The following is a 24,770-nucleotide window of genomic DNA, read 5'->3' on the forward strand; positions in this document are numbered from 1 at the left end:
CACATGTCTTCTGGGGATACAAAACATACCTTTCATCCTTCTTACCAATATCTCATGAAATTGAGGGGTTGGTTCATCAGAACTGGTAAATCAATGGTTTATCAGACCCATAGCCCTGCTGGAGACACAAACACAATACATGGCCCAGGAATGCTGCCCCATGAGGGACAGCAAGGGACGAAGCAGCAGGACTGGGCTGGCTTTTCTGCTCCTCTCCCAGGGGTTTCCTCAGGGGAGATGGGGTGAAGAGGAGCTACCTTCAGCACAGCTAGAAGCTAAAGTTACTACAGGGTGGGATTTGAGTTGCCTTTGAACCCCACTGCCTGTCAAGCCAACTAAGAGAGTAATTTCAATTTTTTGAGAATCTGCCAAGAGCAGCTAAAGCTTTTATCCATTGACGCTCAAGTCCAGTTAAGGTTTGAAAGTTGACTAGGAAGGACCGGGAGCAAAGGGATCCATAGAGAAAAGGCAGGATGACCTTTGATGAGTCGTTGGAACCTTCCCCGAGGCCCTCACGCAAAGGTCTCCCAGTTCTGGAGACAAAGGTAGAAGATTTCTCTGGATATTTCGCCCAGGAGGGTAGGGAAGGAAGTATTCGGCTGGCAGCAGAGTGGGGAAAGCCAGACCAGCCCTTTAGTCTGAAGCCCCTCAGCCCCTTCCTCCAGTCCCTGAAGGCAGGGATGGAAATGACTCACCCAGAGGGAACTCTGGACCATCTGCCACTCACTCAGTGCCACCTGGTCCCTTGCCATCGTAAGCAAGAATGCCTACCGAGCACGCAGCACTGTTGTATGTACTTTACATGCATTATTTCATTTAAACCTCACGACAACCCGAAGATCTTATGAGCCGTGTAGACTATCATTACCCCATTTTACAGATGAGGAGACTGGGGTCCGAGAAGGAGGAAGGTATTGGTAGACCCAGAATTAGAAGCCAAGCAGTCCGGTCCAGAAGCCTCCCATGTGCAGTGAAAACGGATCAACCCCAATGTTCTGGACTTTAGTTAGGGTTTTAAAAGGATCTTCTCTTGGCTTTTGGGCCCCTCAAATAGAGGGCAAGGGGATGTCTTATTAACTGCCGCCCAGAGAGGTGACGTGACTCACCCAAGGTCACACAGCTAGTGACAGATCTGAGGCACAGGGTAGATTTTCTGACCCCTGGGCAGCTCACCCCCCAACCCCAACCCTTCCCTGGGCCAGTGGGGGGCACTGTCTGGTTTCTACGCCAGGGGGTGGGCAGAGGGGAGGAGCGGATCGCGGCCTGCGGGCCTGGGCGCTGTCCGCGGTGCTGATACGCCCGCCGCGCCCTTGCTCTCCAAGTGGTCGGCGGGTTCCCCGGGTTTCCCTTCCAGCTTCCAGGCAAAGCCGGCTCCGCGAGTGCGGCAGCCCGCCGGGGTCCTTAGGCCTGGCTCCCGGGGCTCCCAGGACTCCCGGGATTCCCCCTCCCCCGACCGCGCTCAGCCAGCCTCCCCTCCCCCCGCCCCGCCCACGGCCCCTCCTCGCCAGTCCCAGGTCCCTCCCCTCCCCCCTTATCTCTCCCGCCCCCCCTTCCCCCCTACTGCTCGTTCGCCAGTTCCGGTCACGTTGCTGGGTGTTTACGCCTGGAGCCCGCCCCGGACCCCCCTCGGCGCCCGGGAGCCCCCCGGAGCCCCGGCCCGACCGCCCCGCAGCCTCGCAGTAGCTGATGGCGCCACAGCCCGGGCGGGTGCTGCGGAACCCCGGGCGCAGCTAGCGCGGGGAAGAACAGCGCCTCCCCCCACCCAGCCCGGCCAGGACTCAGGGCTCCGCTGGCCCGTCGCTCCCTCAGGTCCCGAAGGTGAGGAGGCCGGTGGGCGTGGGGGTGGGCGTCCGGGTGGCCCCGGGTGGGGAACCGCACGACCCGGGCTCCAGCTCCCCCGGGAGGGCTGGCGCGGGGCTGCGCACCACAGCGCGGGAGACGGACAGGACCCGCGGGCTGCTGGCAGAAGTTGTCCTCCGCCGCCCAGACTCGGGTCCTTCTTGGCCCTGGCGAAGAGTCCAGAGCGGCCCGAGGTCGAGCCACCGCCACCTCCTGCCACCTCCCACCACGCGTATCTTTCCTTCTGCCTGCCTTCCCCTGCCCTCCCTAGGTACCTCTCTTCGCCGTCCTCCTTCGTCTCCACATCCCCCCCTGCCTTCTCTGGGAGTCATATTCGAGGCATAATCAGGGCAGAACATTAAGACTGAAGGGGGCGGGGGCTCCAGTTTCCCCATACATCCCACTCCCCGTGTCCCTGGATCTTCAGCTCCACTGAGGTCGGGGCTCCTGGGATCTTCAGTAGAGAGGGGGGCCATAGCCTAGAGGTACTGGGGGATGAGGGGCCCCAGAGTGGAGAAGACCACAAGACCACCAGAGAACTGTGGCTCCACAACTGGCCAAGTGACCCCACCTGGCAGAGTCCCAGACATTTGTCAAGGACTGACTTTTTGTTCCCAACGCAAGTCCCCAGGAAAGCCAAGGACTTGGGGAGGTTGTGGGGGGGAGTAATTATTTTTTAATACGTGTACTGACTTGGTCTGGTGAGGCCCTGCCCTCAGGAAGCTTATGGCTTAGAGCCAGGTTTGCACACGCACACACGGGGGGCATGCACACACACACAGCATAATATGATACAAGGCAGAATGCCTGGGGAACACAAAGGCAGGAGAGAGTCTTCCCAGCGTGGTGGGCCAGGGAAGGCTTCATGGGAAAGGTAGCATCTGAGCAGGGCCTTGAAGGATGGGTGAGGTTTCAGGAGGCAGAGATAGGGTGGGGGATAGTGAGGGGATGTCCACGGCTAGCAGCAAGAGGTAGAATCTGAAAGAGGAGTTCAGACTGCAAATGTGCACTGTGTTTTGATTGTGAAGGGCCTTGAATGCCAAGGTGAGCACCCAGTGGAGAGATCCTAGTTGCCAGGCACTGTAGTTGTATATGTTGGGCAAACTACTTAACCTGTCTGAGCCTCTGCTTCCTCATCTATGGGGTGGATATACTAATAGGACCTTCAGTGCAGGGTTGTTGTAAAGATAAATGAGTTAGGAGGTTCCCTAGTGGTTCAGTGGTTAGGACTGGGTGCTCTCACTGCAGAGGGCCCGGATTCAATCCCTGGTCAGGGAACTAAGATCCCGCAAACCGCGCAGCCAAAAAAAATAATAAGTAAATAAATAAATGAGTTAATATACATAAAATGCTAAGAGCAGTGCCAGCCATTTATTGTTATTTTATAGGTATTATTACCTGTGCACAGATGGTTTTTTTTATTGTTTTTTTTTTAACTTGGCTGCGTGGCTTTCGGGATCTCAGTTCCCCGACCAGGGATCGAACCTGGGCCCCCCGCAGTGCAAGTGCAGAGTTCTAACCACTGGACCGCCAGGGAATTCCGCTGATTATTATAAATATTATTACCTGTGCATCCATGTCTGAGAAAGACTTCTTGAGTTCCTGCTCTCCCTCCTACCCCAGGCCTCAGAGTCAGGTGGTGAAGAGGAATAATGACTAAGAAAAGTAAAGAATATATTCATTCATTTATTTATCCATTTATTACCATGCCTGTCTTATCTAATATACCTGCCCTGGCTATAAGAATGATAAACATAAGTTTAACTTTCTCCTTGAAACAAGAATTCATACTTAAAGAATTTTAACAAAATGTGGGTATTTAACAAAATGCAAGGATATTTGTTGACTCAATAAATATCTTCAGTCCCAAAGAGAAAAGAAACACCAAGAATGAAATTGAAACTGGGACAAGAGAAGCAGTCAGGGGCTGCGCGGTGGCAGACAGTGCAAACTCCACGTAAGCGAAAGCAAGAGGCTTCAGTTGTGCTTCATCTCCCAGCCACGGTGTCTGCCTGAGGGAGAGACGGGGGCAGCAGAGACCAAGGGACATGGAGCAGACTAAGGAAGGGAGGATGGTTAGCCACTCAAGGAAAATTTGGACTACTTAAGTGGTTTTCAAACTTTTGGTTAGTGGAAGCCCTTTCTCCAATGAATTTGTATGCACAAGCCCACCATATAAAAGAGGAAGAAACACAGCAAAGCTTCCGTCCTGTCTTTTGCCCTCAAACCTTTTGGCCACATCTGAGACCCCTTTGCAGAGCTCTGGGGGCTCTATGCAGCAAAGTTTGAAAAACACTGATTGCGATGATTCTGAGGGCCTCTCTGAGCCCTGAGTACTATGATTCTGTACTTTCTGTGGTTCTTTCAACCCAAGGAGCTCTAAGAACGGGAGAGGAGAGAGAACTACAGTTTCCTCCTTGCCCAGTCTGTGGTAGATAGATAGCTGGGGAAGGAAGTGGGTACCCATAAGCTCCAGAGACAAGCAGGAGATGAGGTCATTTTCAGAGATCAGGAGCCCAGGCCTTAGAAAGTCAGAATTGTACCAGGATCACAGAGTTCCTGGGCCTGACACTTTGTCAATGGTTGGGGACCTGAGCACAGAAGGTTTCTCCCACCAGCTTCCCCAAGAAGGAAAAATATTTATAACTTTCAAATAGATGAGAGGCATATCAAAAGTACTTGGAATTAACTCTATAAATTGTGAAGCCTGTGTTACAGGTCCTTTTTTATTCTTAATGACACTTTTTTTAAATGAACTTTTTTTATCAAACTAGAAAATTCAAAGAGAGAACTAGGGACACAAGGAGAAGGTGGGCAGCATAAACAACGCAGGCCCTGAAGTGGTTGGACAGTGGACAGAGGTGAGGGACCCTTCTCAGCAAGCACTATAATCTGTGAGTTTGGGCATCTCGGGCTGGGTGCAGGGAGAAGATGGCACTGATAGCTCTAACCCTTCATCTGCTGCCACTGGCCTGGACCAAGTCCTCAGGCAGGAGCATTTTCTGAAGTCTAGAGCTTCCAGCACTGCATTTCTATGCAAAAACCTGACATTTTCCTGGCTCAGGCCTTCTGAAGTGCCTGTGATTCCCCAGCTACACAGAGAGATCTGTGTTGTCCCTGGTTCCCCCTTCCCCACTCCATTCCCCGCCCTCCCCCAAACAAACTAAACAATACCGTCTAAGAAAGAATATTTGCCAAGATCATTTGTGACCCAAATTTCTGCCCTGAGAAGAACAGCCTGCCTAGTTGGAAGCAAATACTCAAGTCCTTCTGGGAAGGCACAGAAACAGCTGGTTGGTTCAGCCTCTCACTGTGGCCAGGGTCCAGTCTCCAGGGCTGTGTGGAAAGGGCTTTTACTCTTCAGAAACATTTGCTTTTCAGCAGCTAGGAACAGACATTTTCTCTCTTCATCCTAAGCATAGGCCCACATGCCTTCATCCCTCGGGTGCACGCACAGCAGACACATAGATGCAAGAGAAGCAGGGACCCTCCCCCAACACACATACACACATGCAACACATACATGCACTCCTTGAGGCAAGCACACAGGCTCAAGTATATGCACAGGTGCAGAGGCACACACATCCCAACATAGATACACAAGAGCACAGGCGTAGCTCACCTGTTCCTCCCGAGTTATGCACCAGTATACTGACTGCCTGCTTGAAATCTATTTCTCCTTGTTTGAGGTCTCCTGAGCATGTCAAATCTAACATGTCTCGGGCTGGGACTTAACTTCTCTGTAAATCCGCTTCTCCGTCAGTCTGCCCCAGCTTGACAGATTCACTCACTCAGGCATTCTACACATATTTACTGAGTGGTTCCTATTTGCCAGATGCTATGCTACCCACTAGGGAACAGGAGGAAACAAAACAGAGTCCTTCACCTCGGGTTGCCAACGATCTGGCAGGGGAAACAGATAAGCAAAAATGTAATGTATTCTTGTGGTGATAAGTTCATGGGAAACAAAACAATGCAGATTAAGGGAATGGAGAGTGACAGAGTGTTCCATTTTTTGGTTTCTTGTTTGTTTGTTTTGGCCGCGCCATGCGGCTTGAGGGATCGTAGTTCCCCCATCAGGGAACAAACCTGGGCCCCCAGCAGTAGAAGCACAATGTCCTGACCACTGGACTGCCAAGGAATTCCCAAGAGTTCTATTTTAAATCAGGCAATCAGGGAAGGGCCCTGGGTCAGAGTCCTGAATGCAGGGAGGGAATGGACCTTGAGGGTATCCTGAAGAAGGACATTCCTGGCAGAGGGAAAGTCCCTGAGGCTACAGTATGCTTGGCAAGTTGAATAAAAAGCCATGAGGCCAGAGCTTCCCCGGTGGCTCAGTGGTTAAGAATCTGCCTGCCAATGCAGGGGACATGGGTTTGATCCCTGGTCCAAAAAGATCCCACATGCTGTGGAGCAACTAAGCCCGTGTGCCACAACTACCGCTCTCCACAACTAGAGAAAGCCCACAAGCAGCAACAAAGACCCAACACAGCCAAACACAAATTTTAAAATAAAGAAAGAAAAAAGAAAGGAATCAAAGATGACTCCTAGGTTTTTGGCCTGAGCAACCAAGTGCCCTTTATCAAGATAGCGAACACTGGGCCAGAGCAGGCTTGTAGGAGGGATCATAAGAGTTCAGTATTGAACTTTGTAAGTTTGAGGGACCTATTAGACACCCAAGTGGAGGTATTAGGAGATTTAGTTTAGGGGTCAGCATATAAATAGCATTTACAGCCATTGGATTGGATGAGATCATGGAAGGAGTGATTATAGAAGAGATCCAATGTGAAAGAGGTCCAGCATGAAAGATGAAGAAATGGGGAAAGATCCAGCAAAAAGTGCCTTCATACTTGAGTTTCCCAAACTGGAAAACTGGGAGATATCCTGGACATCCCCTTCCCCATCATCATGATCTAATCCAAGCCATCCCCTCATCCTGCCAGTTCTACCCATAAAATACACCTGGAACTTGTCTCCAACTCTACCTCCATCATCCGGTCCAGGCCTTTGTCATCTCTCACCTTAATAACTGCTACATTTTCCCAGCTGACCTCCCCACATCCACTCTGCCCCCTCTAATCTGCCCTCCCCACAACAGCCAGTGATCTTTTAAAAATGCAAATCATATCACGTCCATCTCCTGCTTAAAATCCTTTAATAACTTCCCAATTCATTTAGTATTCGTCCAAAATTCTTAACACAGTTTTAAGTCCCTGTGTGATCTTTCACTTGCTAACCTCGCTTCCTGCAACTCTCCGCTAATACCTTACACTTCAACTTCACCAGCAGTGGCAATGTCTCCGTTCCTCAAAAAGACCACATAAAGCACTTAGCGCAAAGCCTGGCACACAGTAGGCACTCAGTAAATGTAAGCTATCATTATTCTACCTCTGGGCCTTCACAGATGCTGTTCCCTGTGCGGAATGCTCTTCCCTTTAGTCTTCTAACTCCTACCCCCCTTCAAGTCTGCATTAGTTTTCTTTTGCTGCATAAATTTATCATCTCACAGTTTCCAAGGATCAGAAGTCTGGCACCTTTTACTGGGGTCCTCCACTCAGGGTCTCCTAAGGCTGAAATCAAGGTGGGGCTGCATCCTTCTCTGAAGGTTCAACTAGGGAAAGATCTGTTTCCAAGATACCTTAGGTTGTTGGCAGTATTTACTTCCCTGCAGCTGTAGGACTGGAGTCCCCATTTTCTTGCTAGCTGTCAATCAGGGACCATTCTCAGCTACTAGAGCCCTTGCTCAGGTTCTTGCCTATGGCTTCCTGCACAGGCTGTCTCACAGCATGGCAGTTTACCCCTTCTAGGCCAGAAGCCAAATTTCTCTCGCCCTTCAGATCTCTTCCTATAGCAAGGGCCCTTAGAACCTGGCCCACCCAGAATAATCTTCCTTTTGTTTTTAACTCAAAGTCAACTGATTGGAGACCTTAATTACATCTGTAAAATCCTTCACCTTTGTCATAAAACCTAATCAGAGGAATGAAATCTATCATATTCACAATCCCACCCACACCCAAGGGGAGGGGAGAATGTTAGAGGGTGTATATATCAGGGGCTGGGAATCTTGGGGACCACCTTGGAATTCTGCCTGCCACAAGGTCTCAGCCTAAAATCATTTCTTTTCATTTTTAAATATTTATTTGGTTGCACCAGGTCTTCGTTGCAGCACGTGGGCTCTTATTTGCGGCTCATGGGCTCCTTATTTGCGGCACACGGGCTCCTTAGCTGTGGCACGTGAACTCTTAGTTGCGGCATGAATGTGGGATCTAGTTCCCTAACCAGGGATCGAACCCGGGCCCCCTGCATTGGGAGCGTGGATTCTTATCCACTGCGCCACCAGGGAAGTCTCTCAGCCTAAAATCATTTCCACAGAGATACCTTCCCTGACCCCAGATCTAAACTAGGTCCCACTTTATATTCTTTCAACGTTACCCTGCATGTTTCTTTCACAGCACTTATAGATTGTAACTGTAAACTTATTTGTATTATTTGTTTGTTTGATGTACCTGTTTATTTGTTTGATTCTCTTCTCTTGGCCCTGTGAGCTCCATGAGAGCAGAAAGCAGGAATACTGTTTTGTTCATCACTATGTCCCTGTACCCAGCACAGTGGTTGGTAATAGTGGATCATTGAATGAATGAATGATGAACAAATGGGCAAATCAGGGCAGGGATTAACCTACTCAGACATTAAACAGGGAGGAGAAGGGATGAGGCATTGATTGAGCCAGGTTCTGTGCTAAATGCTCTACAATTTCTAATTTCATTTAACCCTCACACCTATCCTAGGACTGCTACTGTTAGTAGCCTCATTTTACAGAGAGGGGAAGCAAGGTTTAGAGAGGTTAACCTTCTTGCCCCAAGTCACACAGCAGGGAACCGAAAAACCTAGGATTCAAACCCAGGACTGTTTTCAGTGTAAATACTGGGAAACTTCTTTGGATTCAAAAGACTTGGTTGGAGAATTGGATCCGCTGCCACTTACTGACCACGTGAACTGGCACAAGTCACTTCAGCTCTGAGTCTGTTTCTTTGTTTGTGAAATGGAGGTGGTGATACCTACTGAAGAGTGGTCGGCAGAAGTAAGATAATGTGCATAAAGTTCCCTAAATATAGCAGATGGTCAGTAAATGTAACCAGTGATTCCCACAGGCCAAAGGGCCACCCACCCCGCTGCTGAAGTGAAAGTCCATTTGGTTGGATTAGGGAGGCCATACAGGTACAAGGGAAGGGGGGCCCCAAGAGAGGAACCTATGAACGTGAGGTTCTCAGGTGCACCTGCTGGATGTGACCCTACAAATGAAAATCTTCCTCTGCAGAGGCTTACCAGAAAGCCTGTTTCAAGGGGACCATTGCTGAACGGAACAATCCATCAACTGGTTTTCCTCTCCTCTGGCCAGGGAATTCCTAGGGCAGGTGGAGGAAGGGCCGTCACAAGCTTTGGGAGTCCCTGGCAGAGAAGGCATGAGCTTTGAGTCCTGGATTCCAGAGGTCTCGGCTTCTGCTGCCCTCTGCCTCCTCCTGTTTTTGCCCTCTGCCTATGCTTTTCCAAGACGCTGATCATCACAGAAGAGACTCACTGGGAAAGGGGCAGGGTCAGAAGAGAGAGTGCTGAAAAGCCAGGCCATCACTAGGATTCAGGGATGCAAGCCTCCCTCTCCCATCACAGTGTCATAAGCTTCTACCGTGGATCTACTGCTTAGGTCTCCATATGACCCTCCCCCATTCCTCTTGGAAAAAGGGACTCCACCACCTGCCCTCAGCCCACAGGATCAGTATTAATAAAACATTCATCAGATCTTCCTCTTCTGTGACATGGAAGAGTCCAGAGCCCTGGGCTGAGGTTAAATCAGAGAAATGGAATTGAATTGACGGAGGGTTGTGCTCTAACCATCACACTGCCCTGCCAGTTGACGGTCACCTTTGAGCTGGGATGCTTGAGGGATGGCAGAGCTGGAGAGGCTTCAGCATTCATCCTCTCCACAATTCCCTAATTTTACCCAGGAGAAAACTGAGAGCCTAGAGAGAGAGAGGGCTTGCCCAAAGTCACACAGCTTGTGAAGAAGCAGACTAGAACCCAAATGTCTGTCTCTCTTTACTGACTTTGCTGCCCCATTTGTTTTCCTCTCAGAGATACAGAAGAGGCTAAAGTTACATGGGGGCAAGGGAGTAAAGCCATTTCCCTCTGAGCCTCTGGTTCTTCATCTGTTAAATGGGAATAATTATACTTCCTGCCAACACACCGCTTGTTTATGAAGCTTCAGTGAGTAAATACAAATGACTTCAGTGGCAGAATCATTTGCCCGGTACAACAGGACCCCAGACTGAAGGAGACAATTGAAAGGACCTGAAGGTTGGCAGGGTGGATGGGCCCAGAAGATGTGGGTTCACCTTGTCATCCTCCCCAGGTGGGGCCCAGGCCTGGGTTGCCATGGATACCGTGTCCCTGGAGCATCAGATCCAGAGCGTGCAACGCCACATCAGCTTCCTGAAAAAAGAACAGATGGCCCTGCTGCGAGACCTGCACCTGGAAATCCTGAGGCTGCAGAAACGCTGCTCAGGTGAGGCCTGGAGGGATGGCGGGGGGCGACTGGCATCATGATAAGCGCTGTCCCTGATGGGGTGTCCGCCGCGAGCCGCTCTAAGCCTCTTAACAATCCTGCCAGGCAGGTGTCCCATCACCCCTTTTTCTTGCTGAGGAAACTGAATCTTAGGGAAGTGAGATACAAAATGTTCATCAAGCACCTCCCAGCCCTAAGAAGCCCTCAGTCTAGTTGGGGAGACACACACACACCAACAGGTAATCTAAAGATACACAAAAAGTGAAGAGGGCTGACAGGAGTTCACGGGCAGGATCATGTCCAGCTTGAGGCGTGGGTGATGGAGGAGCAGACCAGGCATCCCACGCTCCCCAGAGGAGGGAGCACTTCCTCTCCCTGAGAGCTGAGTAAGATTTAGACATGCTGAGATATTACGGGGCAACGAGGGTGGAGAAAGCTTTCCAAATGAAAGGAACAGCATGGCAACATTCAGAAGGTAGGAAACCAAAAGCTCATGAAAAGCTCTATTCGACTGGATAATGCTGTGCTTAAAGCTGCTGGGAAATAAGAGTTGCAGACAGATCATGGAAGACTGTGACCAATATCAGGACAGCTAAGAAGTCCTCCTGGGTAGTAGGGAGCCACTGAAGATTTTTGAGCAGAATTATGCTACATTAAGAAACTCAATCCGGGGGACTTCCCTGGTGGTGCAGTGGTTAAGAATCTGCCTGCCAAGGACTTCCCTGGTGGCGCAGTGGTTAAAAATCCACCTGCCAATGCAGGGGACATGGGTTCGAGCCCTGGTCCAAGAAGATCCCACGTGCCACGGAGCAACTAAGCCCGTGTGCCACAACTACTGAGCCTGCGCTCTAGAGCCCGCGAGCCACAGCTACTGAGCCCACGTGCCACAACTACTGAGGCCCACGCACCTAGAGCCCGTGCTCTGCAACAAGAGAAGCCACCGCAATGAGAAGCCCATGCACCACAACGAAGAGTAGCCCCCACTCTCTGCAACTAGAGAAAGCCAGAACACAGCAACGAAGACCCAACACAGCCAAAAATAAATATAACTTAAAAAAAAAAAAAAAAAGAAAGAAACTCAATCCAGCAGTTGTACGGCAGATGAATTGGTGGGAGAAGGAGGCAGGGAGACTAGTGACAGGTCCAGGGGAGAGATGAAGGGGGATGGAAAGGGGAGGACCAGTGGGAGGCAGATTGAAAGAAGGGATCTGGCAACCAATTGGATTTGTAAACAGGACAGAGGAAGGTGCCAAGGATGATGTAAATCGCATGCCTGACCTCCGCTCTTGCACCTCAAGCCTCAGCTGTGTAGCCTTCTCAGAGGCTGGGCTCTGGCCCAGATGCTCACCCAGGCAGAGTCTTCAAGTGCAGGCTTTAGAGCCAATGATTCGTTCAATGTCTCAGCTGGAACAGCCCAACCTCTTCATTGTACAAATAGGTAAACTGAGGCCCAGAGAGAGAGTCACAATGTTAGTGTCAGAGGCAGGATTAGAACCCAGAGCTCCACACTTCCAGTTGTGATGCCTCTGTTGCTTTCTGCCCATTCTCTCAACATGCTCAGATTTCTACCTCCCTTCCATCCCCTGCTCATGGAAGACTCCCCATTCCCCAGAGGGAAACTGAGGCCCAGAAGGTTCAACTGACCTGCCTGGCTTCTCACTCTATGGCACGAGAAGCCAGCAGTCCTAACTTTCAGCTCCATATACAGGTTCAGCTGCCATTTGCCAAGACCAGGCTCCCTGCCATCTCCCCCAAAGCCTGGCAGGCAGCAGAGGCCAGCCTAGGGGGCAGGGATGACCCACACCATCTCACCCCTGCCTGATGCTACTTTTTCATTGCAGTAATAACATTAAAGGAAAATTGACATGAGTGAACCCTAAGACCCTGTAGCTCTTCCTCTCATTTCTTTTTGCTTAGCCCTAATTCTAGACACAGGCCAGGATCCCAAGAAAGTGGAAGAGGCAGGAACGGAGATCCCTCAGCCCCCACCACCCTTCTCAGACAAGTGTGGGCCCGCAGCCTCTTGGGTATTGATTCAGGGGATAAAAATAACTCCAGGCTGGCCTGGAGCAGCCACTCTTGGGGCTGAAATGACTGAATAAGGCCCTCCCTCCAAAGGGTGGGGGAGTGAGGAGGAAAAGAGAGCAGGACAAAGGCGATTTTTAAAAAAGAGATTGGGGCTTCCCTGGTGGCACAGTGGTTAAGAATCTACCTGCCAATGCAGGGGTCACAGGTTTGAGCCCTGGTCCAGGAAAATCCCACGTGCCGTGGGGCAACTAAGCCCGTGTGCCACAACTACTGAGCGTGTGTTCTAGGGCCTGCGAGCCACAACTACTGAAGCCCACGTGCCTAGAGCCCGTGCTCTGCAACAAGAGAAGCCACCGCGATGAGAAGCCCGTGTACCGCAACTAGAGAAAGCCCGCAGACAGCAACGAGGACCCAATGCAGCCAAAAATAAATAGATAAATAATTAAAAAAAAAAAAAGATTAAAGAGGGACCCAGAGGGTAGGAAAAGGATAAGAGTGGGGAGGGGCTGGTGTAGGAACCAGGGCAGGCCTTTGGGAAGAACCTGCGTGACAACTCAAAATGAAGGGGCTTGAGAGGTGGGTAAATGTGCTGTGGTTGCGGAGGTAGCTTGGATGATAACAAGAGCCGACTCGGCCCAAGATTGAGCCCTTTATTTCTTTTGTCTCATTTAATCTTAGCAACAGCCCCTTGTGAGGTGGGTGCAACTTCGTTCCCATTTCACAGATGGGGAGACTGAGGCTCAGAGAGGTGCTGTCACTGGCCTGAGGTCACACAGTGTGTCTGACCTCACAGCGCACTCATCAAACCATGGGGACCCTGGCTGGAAGATGGGCAGGGAGAGTTGATGGATGGGGGAGTGGAGCCCAGCTGGGGTTCTGTCCCCCCACCCCCAACTCTAGCAGTTAAGGGCTAAGGAGAAACAAGCCCACAGGCAGTCACTGACAGAGCCAGAGTCCCGTGGGCTACATCCCCAAACCTAGTCCTGGGCCCCTTGGGTTACATCACAGGGCCTTGGAGGAGGGGCCAAGCTGGCCCCAGGAAGCCCTGGCGGGGTGAAGGCATCAGAGTTCTCCCAGAGACCCCAGGGAGGAGGTTCAGGCTCCGGTCACAGCAAAAGGCCCAGGCACTCCAGGCTGTCTGTCTCCTGGCAACTGTTGGCCTCCCCAGAGAAGGCACCTCCAGAAAAGCCCCTAGTCCCTAGAAGAGCCTGGAGAAGGCAGCAAGGAGGGGCAGACAGAGGGCCCACAGGGTGAGTCTCTCTCTGTTGGTGCTACTGGGCAGTGGACCCAGAGATCGGCTACCTTCCCCACCCCCACGTTCACACCTTCTCCCTTTGGGCACCAGGCTGCATCCCTGCAGGTACACCCAGGTGCTCCTGAGCAGATGCCCTCCATCATAGGCAGCTGTGGCTCCTGGGCTCCCTCCTGCCCCCCTCCCAGCCCCTGAGCTCTGATGGAGTTGGGGGGAGTGGGGAGTGGGCTGGAAAAATGATCAAACCCAGCTGGCTGAGGGATGGGGCATTCTGGGATCTAAGGGTTGGGGACTGGGAAGACAGGCAGGCAGAGGAGGAAACTGCTCCTACACCAGTGCCCTTGGCGGGCCCCTTGGCTGCCCCGCCCCACCCGCTCAGCGCCAAGCCGAGCGCCATGCAGGCTTTGCTTCACCAGGTGGCGCTGTCCTCCTTGAAGCTCTTCTCCCCGCCCTGCGGAAAGTGGCGGAACCGGAGCTTAGAAAGGGCAGGGCTGATGTTCAGAAAAGAGCACAGGCACAGCAGTACTGGCTGTGACAACAGTGAAACGCACGTGTCCTATTGGTAAATAGCCACTGCCCTGAATCCCCCTTTAGTGTCCCCGAGCAGCCCAGGACACTCCAGCCTTCCCAGACCCACCAACTAAACAGTAAAGAGAATGTGCCCTGGGCAGCAGGGGTCCTCCAGGCTGGCTCTGATTGGTTGGCATGTTAAATATTTGTACATCACCTCTGGGAAGGGGCAAATACTCCCCCCGCAGCCCCCAAAACAAGCCTCAGTCCCACAAGGGTTGAACTAACCCCCAAATCCAGGCCACAAAGCTTACACTGGAAAGATCTCTGGGCTTAGAATCAGCTAGATTGGGCTCAGGCTATGCCTCTGACACCTCTCTTTCATCTCTTTCCCTCTCTGGGCTGCAGTAAAATAAGCATGGAGGGGGGGTAGTTTAGATGGTTTCTGAGAATTCTTATCGACACTTTTACTGGGCTGTGATTCCTGATCTCACACACATACTCTTTCTCTCTATCTCTAATATACACACGACTGCCTTTTCTTATCTCTGCCCCCAGAACTGACCCATGACCTGGAAATGAAAGAGGCCCAATCTCACCAACAAGGTAAGAGGACAAGTGGTCACCTTTTCCCCACCACTTAGGACCCAAGCCTTGTCCACCCCTGGTCCAGACTTGGGGACAGCCACTCCTCAGCTTACTGAGTGCAGGACGTCAGCCTCATTTGCCCACTCAGCTGGGTAACCTTGTGCAATGAACAACCTGCACCACCATACATAGTGCCCTGTATCCCTGTCTCTGTCCAAAGTGGTAAAATGAAAGCAGGAAGGAGATGGTGTCCAGGAAGTCCACATGGCTGACTTCATTCCTTTGTGACCCACCTCCCTAATCCTTCTCATCCTTGCACCAGTGATTCTCACAGTCCGTGTCCACACCCTCCAAGACGCTGAGTGTCAAGGTTCAACACGATGGCAATATGGGGTCTTTGACTTCAAGGAACATAGTCTAGAGGAGGAGCAGAGAGACACAGGCACATTAGCAAATTCTTCATTTTACAAAAGCATGACTTCTTGCCGTTGTAGAAATTCCACTAAAGTATTTGTTTATAGATTATTACTTCACCCATAAAATGGGGAGTGGTGTGGGGAGATGGTGTTCAATGAGTATAGAGTTTCAGTTTTGCAAGATGAAAAAATTCTAGAGATCTGTTGCACAACAATGCGAGTATATTAACACTACTGTACACTTAAAAAATGGTTAAGATGGCAAAATTGTTCCTTCTTTTTTTGCCACAATTAATTTTTTCAAATTGGAGGGGCTGCATCTTTGAGATCTTAATCTCCAGATGATATGATCTCTGAGAACTAGGACTGGGTGTTACCCGTCATCTCTCAGTGCAAAGCACGTTACCTGACATGGAGAGGGACTCAGTAAATGCTTGATTTGAAATGAATCACAAAAGTAGTATTTCTTGGCCAGGAGGGTTTTAAGAATGGGCTCCCTGCCATATTGATGTGCTGCTTATAGATCAACAGCTACAGGACCAAGAGTTAGGCGCAGGGAAGGCTGGAAGTTTAAGGTTAAGGTAAAATGCTAGGAGCCCTACTAACTGCTTTGCATATCATGCATAAACATCTAAACACTTAATGGCCCTGAACTAATTCTGCCGACTGCTTTAAGTGGCAGTCATGGGGGGCCTCTTTGTGCCTACGCGCTTGGAGGAAGGGGTCACATATCCCAGACACCAGGCAAGAACAGTTCTGTGACAATAGTAGCTTTTACTCCACCTACTGTCCTTCCTCTGAAAGGGCTTTTGGGGTCATCTGGGCTCAAGGCACTGCCCCAGTGTCCTGGTTTTTACTTTCTCTCTCAGTGGGCTTGAGAGCTCTCTTTCCTTGTCCTCCTTTTATATGAAAATCACTTGGTGGTTTTCATATCCCCTCCAGAGTCACCTTTTACCTACCCTTTGTCACCATTCACATGTGCCAGTCCTGGGATACAGACCCTGCTGAATTGGAGTTTATGATCCAGGAGGTAGGGGTCCTCAACCCTGTGGGTACATGAGAATCACCAGGGAAGATTTAAGAAGTACCCTTTCCCAGTACTTGATATTTTGATAGGACCCAAGAAAACTATTTTTTAAAGTTCTCTGGATGGTTCCAGTGTATATCCAGGTTTGAAACCCAATGCAGTGGGCAAAGGCAAACAATAAACAAGTTTAAAAAAACCCCACAAAATGTAATAAATGCTCTTTATGAAGGAAACAAGGTTCGCAGCACACTGACTCCCCTTTTCTGCTCACACTCCCAGTTCTTTCAGTCCCTTGTTCTTGTATGTCTCTCCTGCTACGGGGCTTTTGCACAAGTCCTACCCTCTGTCCAAAGCACCCTTCTCTCCCCTGTTCACTACTTAATTCCTATTCACCTGTCAGATCCTAGCCCAAGTTCCTCTTCGGCTGAGAAGCCTTCCCTGATTAGGTCACAGTCTCCTGTTACAGTCGTGGTATTGGCACGTGTCACAGATGCAACCTCACATTCTTTTGTGGTTATGTACCATACCTCTCCCACTATGCTTGCTGTGAGCTTCGTGAGGAATGTTTTACTATCCACCATACCCACAATGCCTAATACAACGCACAGAGTCAGGGCTCAACAAACAGTCATGGAGTGAATAAATGGTCAGGGAAGGGTTTGCACTTAAACTTAAGGGGCGCACTGAAGAATCAGAGTGGCCAAACAGAAAGCAAGATAGGTGCAAGGGCCTCGAGGAGGAAAGAGGCAGGCCAGCGTCGCAGGCGCTTGGGGAGTGAGGGCGAGCGCCGCAGGACGTGCAGTCGGGGGCGGGGGGTGCCGGGCTTCGCTCTGAGGATCGGTGAGCTGTGCAGATACAGCCAGGCGGGGACCCTCACTCTCCCCTCCCTCTCCCCTGCCCAGAGTTGGCGTCCCGGGAGCTGGAGAGCAAGTGCCGCGAGCTGGAGTCACAGCTGGCGGCGCGGGTGGCGGCCAACGCGGAGCTGCGGCGGGAGGTGGCGCAGCGCGAGGCGCTGGTGTCGGCGCTGCGCTGCAGCCTGCGCGCCGAGGAGCGCCGCTTCCTGGAGGAGCTGCGTCGCCGCAGCCACCGAGCCACCGTGCTGGGCACTGAGCTGCAGAAGCACACCGAGGCGGCCGCCTACCTCTCCTACCAGCTGCACGCGGCGCGCCAGAAACTGCAGACTCCGCGCCCAGGCCCCGGCGCCGCCGCCGCCGCCCCCGAGCCCCGGATCCGCCGGCGCGCACAGCGGGCCCGCCGCCCGCCCGCAGCCGAGGCCGCCGCCAAGGGCCCCGGCCGGGACTGGGCCGCCCGGGAGCGCTCGGCCGGCGCCCCGGACGACGCCGATGCCATGCCAGACCCCGCGCTCTTCCTCTACGCCCGGAGGCCCCCGCGGCCAGGTGGCCGCAGCCCGCGCCAGCCGCCTCCCCAGGAGCCCCCTGACCAAGCCACCCCGCCGGCCGCGCCCAGCCCGCCCAGTGCGCCGGCGGACCCGGAGTAAGCGCGGGGCCGGCTGGGAGGGGCGGGGCGGGGAGCGGGGGAAGGCGGGCCCGGGGCCCGACTAGGGACGCAGCTCTGGCCGCGCGGGCGGGTCCCAGGGGCTGAGGCAGCCGGTCCCTCCCCCAGGGAGCGGGCGGAGGCGGCCCCTGCTCCCCCGCCCCTTCGCCCCTCCCAGCCGCCCCCCCTTTTGTATTTGCCAACAACGCCGAAGCTTTGAGCTCTCCCCTCCCGCCGGGGACCTCCTCCGCGGGGCCCAGCGAATGCATCCTTTTTCTAGGAGAGGACTCACAGCACCGATCTTTATCTGGTCCCCACCCTGCCACTGGGAGGGGAAGGGGAAGGGGCGGGGGTCACGCCCTGCCCCGGGAAAGCTGACAATCATTTGGCGGGAGGGAGAAGCCTGGGCGGCCTACGGAAAGGAACCAGAGTGGCCCTTAGCATCCTTAGGCCTTCCAGCTCCCCGCTGCGGCCTCCCCCAGCCCCCCACGGCTGCCCTTCCCGCCGAGCCTTCCTCCAAGGGGAAGTTCGGGGTGAGGTTTAGAGGCTGGACCTTTACCTTGGAAGCCGCTTCTCCTACCCCTTACCCTGTTGATAGGTCCTTACAGGTGAGCACGGAACACTTTAGAAGTCGCCTCCTCCAGAGCCCCTGATGGGGAAAGTGTGGACTTACTGAAGTTTGAACTTCTGGAAATTAGCACCCATAGACCCTTAGAGAAGATTACAGAATGGGTTTGGTGGCAGATCCTGGTCTAGAGCCGTCTCCAGCTCAGTTCTGCCCCAGGATGCCGACCTAGGTATTGACTCTGGGGACACGGCAGAGTCGGGCTGCCCCATCAGGCTTATGGAAGGGTTAGAAAGTGCTTTCAGGAGGTAGCTGGGAACCTGAAGGCTGCCCTGGGAGTTTTCCTAGTCCTGTTTATTGGTGCTAATTTTGCCCAGCTTGCTCATGAGCTGGCTGCGCCCAGAGGCAGGAGGAAGGGCCCGGCTTCTTGGAAGTGGCAGCTGTTGAAAGAGGTTTGGGTTTGCTGTGGGGAGCGGGGGAAGGGAGTGGACAGGTTAGGCCCCAGCCTGGCCCGCTCCAGGAATGCCCCCAATCCTATCAGACCTGACAGTGGTGGGGTGCTTAGTGCCCTCTCTCTAGGTTGGGGAGTGGCAAAAGGAAAGAATACTGCCCACCTCCTAACACGTTTCTCCCCATCTCCCTGTCACGACCAAAGGCAGGAAGTGAAGCTCCAGTCCAGTTCATTGCCCCCACCCAGTCTGGCCTAGAAAGAAAGACAAATCCCTAGAACCCTGTCCTCTCATGCCATCCCTTCTCTGTTGGTCCTGCATCAAGCCCTAAGTGCCTGTGATGTCTTCCAGGGGCTGCCATGGGAGGACATGGGGCAGGGAGAGTCCTTTATCTCACTCACAAGCACCCCATCCTGGCAGGTCCTGACCCTGGCTGGGGCTGAGCCTTCTGTTTGTCACCCAGGGGTCTGGGAGGTCTCTAGGGTGATGAACCCTTTTTCCGTCACGGCCCCATGAAGAAGAGGGGAAGGAACCCCAATTATACCCTCTTTCACTGTATATGTTAGAGGGAGCAGGACACCAGTGAGCTCACAAACACGCAGCCCCCTCCCAGCTCAGGACTGCTGAGGCCGCTGAGCAATAACCAGGCCTGGTCTAGGTGTCCGCCACTGAGGCACCCTTGGAACGGACCGTGCTGTCCAGTCTCAGGGGTCACAGTAGTGGCCTAGGGTCCTTGCTTTGCCTGCTCCCACCTCTCCCCTCCCCAGTCTCTGTGGCTGTGCCTCTACCCTCTGTGTCCCCTCAAGTGTGGGCGACTCACCGTACCCCCTCGACCCGTTGCCTTCCCTTTCAGAGCAGGTCTGGGTGAGGAGGCCTCTCTCTGCTCTTGGCTGCTCTCACTTGACGGGGCCCAGAGGATCCTGGGCAGGAGGGAAAGGGGGTCTTTCTGGAGGCACCCTCATCTTCCACAATCAAACTTTTGGGGTGAACTGGGTGACTTTGTTACTCCAATTCTTCTACAGAGATGGTGAAGTACTTTATCCACCCACCCACCCAATAAAAGCCATAGCTACGCCCACCTGGCCTCCCCCGGCTCTATAGCAATAGCCCTCTTCCTCCTTCCCTCCTGTGTACCCGAGCTGTCTGGCTGGGGGCCCCAAAACCCCCTACCGCACGGATCCTCCTGTGGCCTGCCTGCCTCTCCCCAAGTGACCCCATCAGCACCTCCCACCTCCTGTCCCTCTTCCAGCAATCAGAGATGATGACACTTAATTGTGAGGTACTTGGAGATACCCCACATGAAGGTCCAGCGTGCTGGGGCGGCTGACTCACTGACTCCCAGCTGAGGTGTCGGGGTGCCTTGGAAAGGAAATAAGGCAAGCACCCCTCCCACCTCCACTCAGCAAGCTGGGGCAGGGGCCAAGGCAAATGCAGGGTTCAGATTTTATGAGAAATTCCCGTTCCCCCTCCCTCTCCTGGAAATAATGGACAGAGGCTTCCTGCCTCTCTCCTGCACCTGGGTTTGGAACAGAACCCTCAGGGCAGCAGAATAAGACTGGGAGTCAGTGGCCTGCCCTTGGCCTCAGCGGTCAGAAACTCCTCAGCCTTGCCCTCAGCTTCTGGCCCTCCCCTTCTTCTAGCCTGGGGGACCCACCCTGCCAAGGGAAAGACGCCCTCCCTTGAGCCCCTATAAAGTTTGGGTGGCTAGAAGGGAAAGGATTGTTTCCTTCCCTCTCCCTGTTCTCCACATCTCCCCTCTTCTCTGCTGCATGAATCCCCATTGGGGGAGGACTGTGTTGACATGGACACTCAGGGCCCCTAGTTGGAACCAGGAGCTGCAGGTGGGGACCCCTCCCCGTTCTGGAAGCCAATCAGGGACCTGTGGGCAATACAGCATGAGGCTTTGTACCCCTGCCCCCCAATATCCCACCCACAGTAGCCTGCAGTTTGGGGGGCCAGGCCAGGGCTGAAATGGGGTAGCCCTTCCCCAAACAAGCAGCAGAATAGAGGTCTCCCTGATGGAGAGGAAGGAGGCTGAGAGGGTGTGGAGGAGCATCTCCTCATCATGGAGAACCAGGGATCTCTAAGCACCCTCTCGCTGAGGTGCCAGCCTTGAATGGGGGACGCGCGAGGCTTCAGAGCCACCTGGCAGGAGCCCCATGGGCGCGGCAGAGGGATCCTGCTCCAAGTTCTCTGTTGGCTGCGCTTTTTAATCCAATGCTTTTCAGAGTGTGTTCACTCACCCACAGAAATAGAACCCTGTGCTTTAGGGGTGACTGTCATATGCCTTATTCTTAATAAAATATCTGAAAAACACACAAGTCAGACTTTTTTCCGTGGGCACTCTGCGCCCCCATCCCCTCAGCCCACCACAGGTCTGTGGAAAGGCCGTGGAGGAGATAGCGAATGGTTTGGGAGTTAGCCAGGGGGTTGGGTGAGACTGGCAGCTGAGACTCTGAAGTCCCCTCTGTAGGCATTCTTCACATAGAGCATAAGGCGTTCATCTGAGATGTCTGTCCTGATGCTCAGGTTAGCTCTGTCCCTCTCTCCATGCCACCCCAACCCAAATGAACAAACAAGACCTTAGATTAGAGGCTCCTGGCTAGGGTTGGCAGGGGTAGATTGGAAAGGTTCCGTGCCTGGAATTGCCCATTGTTGTGGCCTAGAAGGAATCCTGGGGTTCTGGACGTCTTTGGCTATGCCAGTTCTTCTTCCCTGACAACCATCTCCATCTGATCCAGATGCAAGAAGCCCAGCATCCCGAAGAAGAGCCCTAATCTTATCCTCCACTAACGAGGGCTATCCAAGGACTGCGGTCTGGGAGCTCAGCTCAGTCAGCATCTTCAGGCCTGTACATTTTCAATGTAGGTCTATGTTGTGGATGCCTCTAGGAGAAAAAGCAGCAGCTCTGCCTTCTAAGAACGCAGGGGACATATTGGTTTTGCCTGCAACCTTTCTTCTGATAACAGTACCTATTACTTCCTTTCAGGCAACAGCCTTCTCCCAGCTTAGTCAATGTGTTGCAGGGCTCTGACCCCACCCATGTGACCCAGGTAAGGTAGGTCACACTGATTGGGCTGGAGATGGGCATGCAACTCTAAGCCAATAAGAGTCCATCTCAGAACTTTTACTGTAACCATTCATTTAACACACCAAGTTAGGTGCTAGGGATACAGCAGGGAACCAAACGGAACTACTGAAGGACAAATTCTTGGGTGGCTAAAATGGCAGAACATCAGCTTGGAAATCTGGTGGGCCGTTTGCCATCACCAGGGATGGGGCTACCTGATTATGAAGCTCCACAAAAGAAGTAAAACCTAGAAAGATGGAGGCAATTCCTTTTTTTTTTTTTTTTCTGTCATGAGTGTTTTTTTTTAATTTTTGTGAAATATAGTTGATTTACAATGTTGTGTTAATCTCTGCTGTACAGCAAAGTGATTGGGTTATACGTAGATATTCTCTTTCATATTCTTTTCCATTATGGTTTATCATAGGATATTGAATATAGTTCCCTGTGCTGTTGGACCTTGTTGTTTGACAGTTCCTGATAATTAAGCTGCCTGGATCCTGCTATGCTTGCAGCCCATATATATACCCGTGCCTTTTTCAGTTATATAGACAAATAAGCAGCCCCCCCCCCGCCACTTTTGTATTTAAATGATCAGCATTAATTTGTGGGGGTTTTCTGCTTTTTATTTTAACCTAAATTTAGACTTAGAGAAAAGTTGCAATAATGATACAGAGTTCCTGCATGTCTCTCACCCAACTTCTCCTAATGTTAACATCTTATTTTATCATAGTACAATTGTCCAAACCAAGAAATTAACATTGGTACATGGCTATTAACTAAACCACAGACTTTATTTGAGTTTCACCAGGTTTTCCCCTAGGGTCCTTTTTCTGTTCCAGAAACCTACCCAGGGTCCCATTCCATTTAGTTATTTTTTCCTTAGTCTCCTCCAATCTGTGACACACTTTTAAAAGCCATTTTGAGTTGGGTTTTAGTGCCTTGCTAACCCCATGAGACCTGATGATGTCAAAGAGCAAATAATCAGTGGGGGAGAAACAAGTGGACCCCAACTAATAAAGTACATTGAATAAAATATTTGCTGAACTCTAAGGAGGGAGTGACTGCTTCCAGCTGCCAGGACTGAGAAACAGTTTCACAGACACAATGGTATCTGAGCTTGATTTCATAGACCTTGATTTCATGCCTCTTTTCCCATGATGCTTCTCCCACAGAAGTTGGCATTGAGAAAAGGTAAATGACTTGCTCAAGATCACATAGTGAAGGAGTCAGGGATGGAGATAGATGACGTCACATACAGTCATGCACAGGGGATTGGTTCCAGGACACTCCCCCCAAACTCCCTCCCCCTCCCCCCTCCTCCACAGAAACCAAATCTGAGGCTGCTTAAGACCCTGATAGAAAATGGGAATTCCCTGGCAGTCCAGTGGTTAGGACTCTTTGCTTCCACTGCCAGGGGTCCAGACTTGATCCCTGGTTGGGGAACTAATCCCTCAAGCCATGTGGTGAGGCCTTAAAATTTAAAAAGAGGCATAGTATTTGCATACATCCTCCCTTATTCTGTATTTATTTATTTATTCTTTGGCCATGTTGCTCTGCTTGTGGGATCATAGTTCCCCAACCAGGGATCCAACCCAGGCCCCTGGCAGTGAGAGCGTAGAGTCCTAACTGTTGGACTGTCAGGAACACCCAATTCTCCCTTATACTTTTTTTTTTTTAACATTTTGGTATATATATATATATTTTTTTTTTCTTTTTCTTTTTAAATATTTATTTATTTAGCTGCACTGGGTCTTAGTTGCGGCATACATGTGGGATCTAGTTCCCTGACTAGGGATCAAACCCAGGCCCCCTGCATTGGGAGCATGGAGTCTTAACCACTGTGCCACCAGGGAAGTCCTCTCCCTTATACTTTAAATCATCTCTAGATTACTAATAATTCCTAGTACAATGTGAATGCTATGTAAATAGTCATAAATGCGGTGTAAATTGTAAATACAATGTAAATGCTATGTAAGTAGTTGCCACTGCAGCAAATTCAAGTTTTGCTTTTTGGAACTCTCTGGAATATATTTTTTTTAATATTCTTGGGAGTTCCCTGGGTCTAGTGGTTAGTGTTCAGCGCTTTCACAGCTGTGGCCCAAGTTCAATCCCTGGTCGGGGAATTCCCACAAGCCCCATGGTGCCGCCAACAAAAATTTTTTTTTAAATTTATTTTTTTGATCCGCGGTTGGTTGAACCATTCATGCGGATGCAGAACCCACAGATATGGAGGGCCAACCTGCATATTGATTCCTACCCAGTGTGCCCAGGTGGAGGAGACAGGGCAGCCCTGGCTGCCCCATCTTCGTTCCTCGCTCCAGCCTCTGGGGATCAGGTTTGAGCCCAGGGTGAACTAAGGCTAGACCTGTAACAGGCCCAGGAAGTATGGCCCAGGCCTCCCTCTGCTTGTCCCTGGCCTTTTATCTCCCCAGGTAGCTGAGGAAGGGAAGGCCCAGCCCTGGGTAAACATCTACCCAGGACTCTGGGGTCCCATTTCATGTAGAGAAAAAGGAGAGAAGAAGAGGAAGGGGGAGAGGGATTGGCCTTTGGCTCCTCCCAGAGACCCCTGTGGGTTCTAGGCTGAGCCCAGCCCAGAGTCACAGTAGAGAGCAGAGATGTGCAATGTCAGCACCACCTAACTCAGAGATTATATTTTTCAATCCTTTCATTTTATAGATCACGAGACTGAGGCCCAGGGAGTCTTACTAACTGTCACCCCTCCTGGAAATTCTGCCCACACAGGTTTGGGTTGAGGGAGGTGGACCCCCTCTCACGGGTTCCTGGAGTCAGGCCATTGGGGTAGGGGACTCGTTCCTGCAATCCGGGAGGTTTGGGTCCCAGCTCACCTCTCCAACCCGTTGGGAACTCTGAAGATGAGGGGGGAAAATAGGAATGCCCAGCTGAATGGGTGCATCCATCATAACAATAATTAGGGAGATGGGAGGCTTTAAGCAGACTAATTATGTAGGGTAGGT

At 51.8% G+C, this 24,770-nt stretch overlaps 1 protein-coding gene, 1 long non-coding RNA gene and 1 other non-coding gene across 6 annotated transcripts; 1 reads left to right on the forward strand and 2 right to left on the reverse strand.

Moving 5' to 3' along the window:
* Positions 1–1,664: 1,664 nt before the first annotated feature.
* LOC115803595 (uncharacterized) lies at positions 1,665–17,890 on the reverse strand. 4 transcript variants are annotated; one of them, XR_016388886.1, is made up of 5 exons: positions 16,611–17,890; positions 16,150–16,236; positions 15,068–15,191; positions 10,227–10,323; positions 1,665–9,414 (listed from the first exon to the last, which is right to left on the reverse strand). It is a non-coding gene; the product is annotated as an uncharacterized LOC115803595 (long non-coding RNA). The 4 variants fall into 4 exon arrangements; XR_016388885.1 differs by lacking the exon at positions 1,665–9,414 and having other exon boundaries at positions 9,422–10,323; positions 17,359–17,889; XR_004024346.2 differs by lacking the exons at positions 1,665–9,414; positions 16,150–16,236 and having other exon boundaries at positions 9,422–10,323; positions 16,611–17,887.
* On the reverse strand, positions 3,304–3,376 carry TRNAA-UGC (transfer RNA alanine (anticodon UGC)). Its single transcript has one exon. It is a non-coding gene; the product is annotated as a tRNA-Ala (tRNA).
* On the forward strand, positions 9,901–23,664 carry CCDC92B (coiled-coil domain containing 92B). The gene is made up of 3 exons (XM_030763279.2): positions 9,901–10,396; positions 14,745–14,792; positions 17,120–23,664. Exons 1-3 carry the CDS (start codon positions 10,267–10,269, stop codon positions 17,713–17,715), a joined length of 774 nt encoding a protein of 257 aa, XP_030619139.2. The 5' UTR covers positions 9,901–10,266; the 3' UTR covers positions 17,716–23,664.
* The last annotated feature ends 1,106 nt before the right edge of the window (positions 23,665–24,770 follow it).

The sequence above is a fragment of the Delphinapterus leucas genome, chromosome 19, assembly GCF_059928025.1.
Source record: "Delphinapterus leucas isolate spDelLeu-1000000601 "Yukka" chromosome 19, BTC_Dleu_Yukka2, whole genome shotgun sequence".
Lineage (NCBI taxonomy): Eukaryota > Metazoa > Chordata > Mammalia > Artiodactyla > Monodontidae > Delphinapterus > Delphinapterus leucas.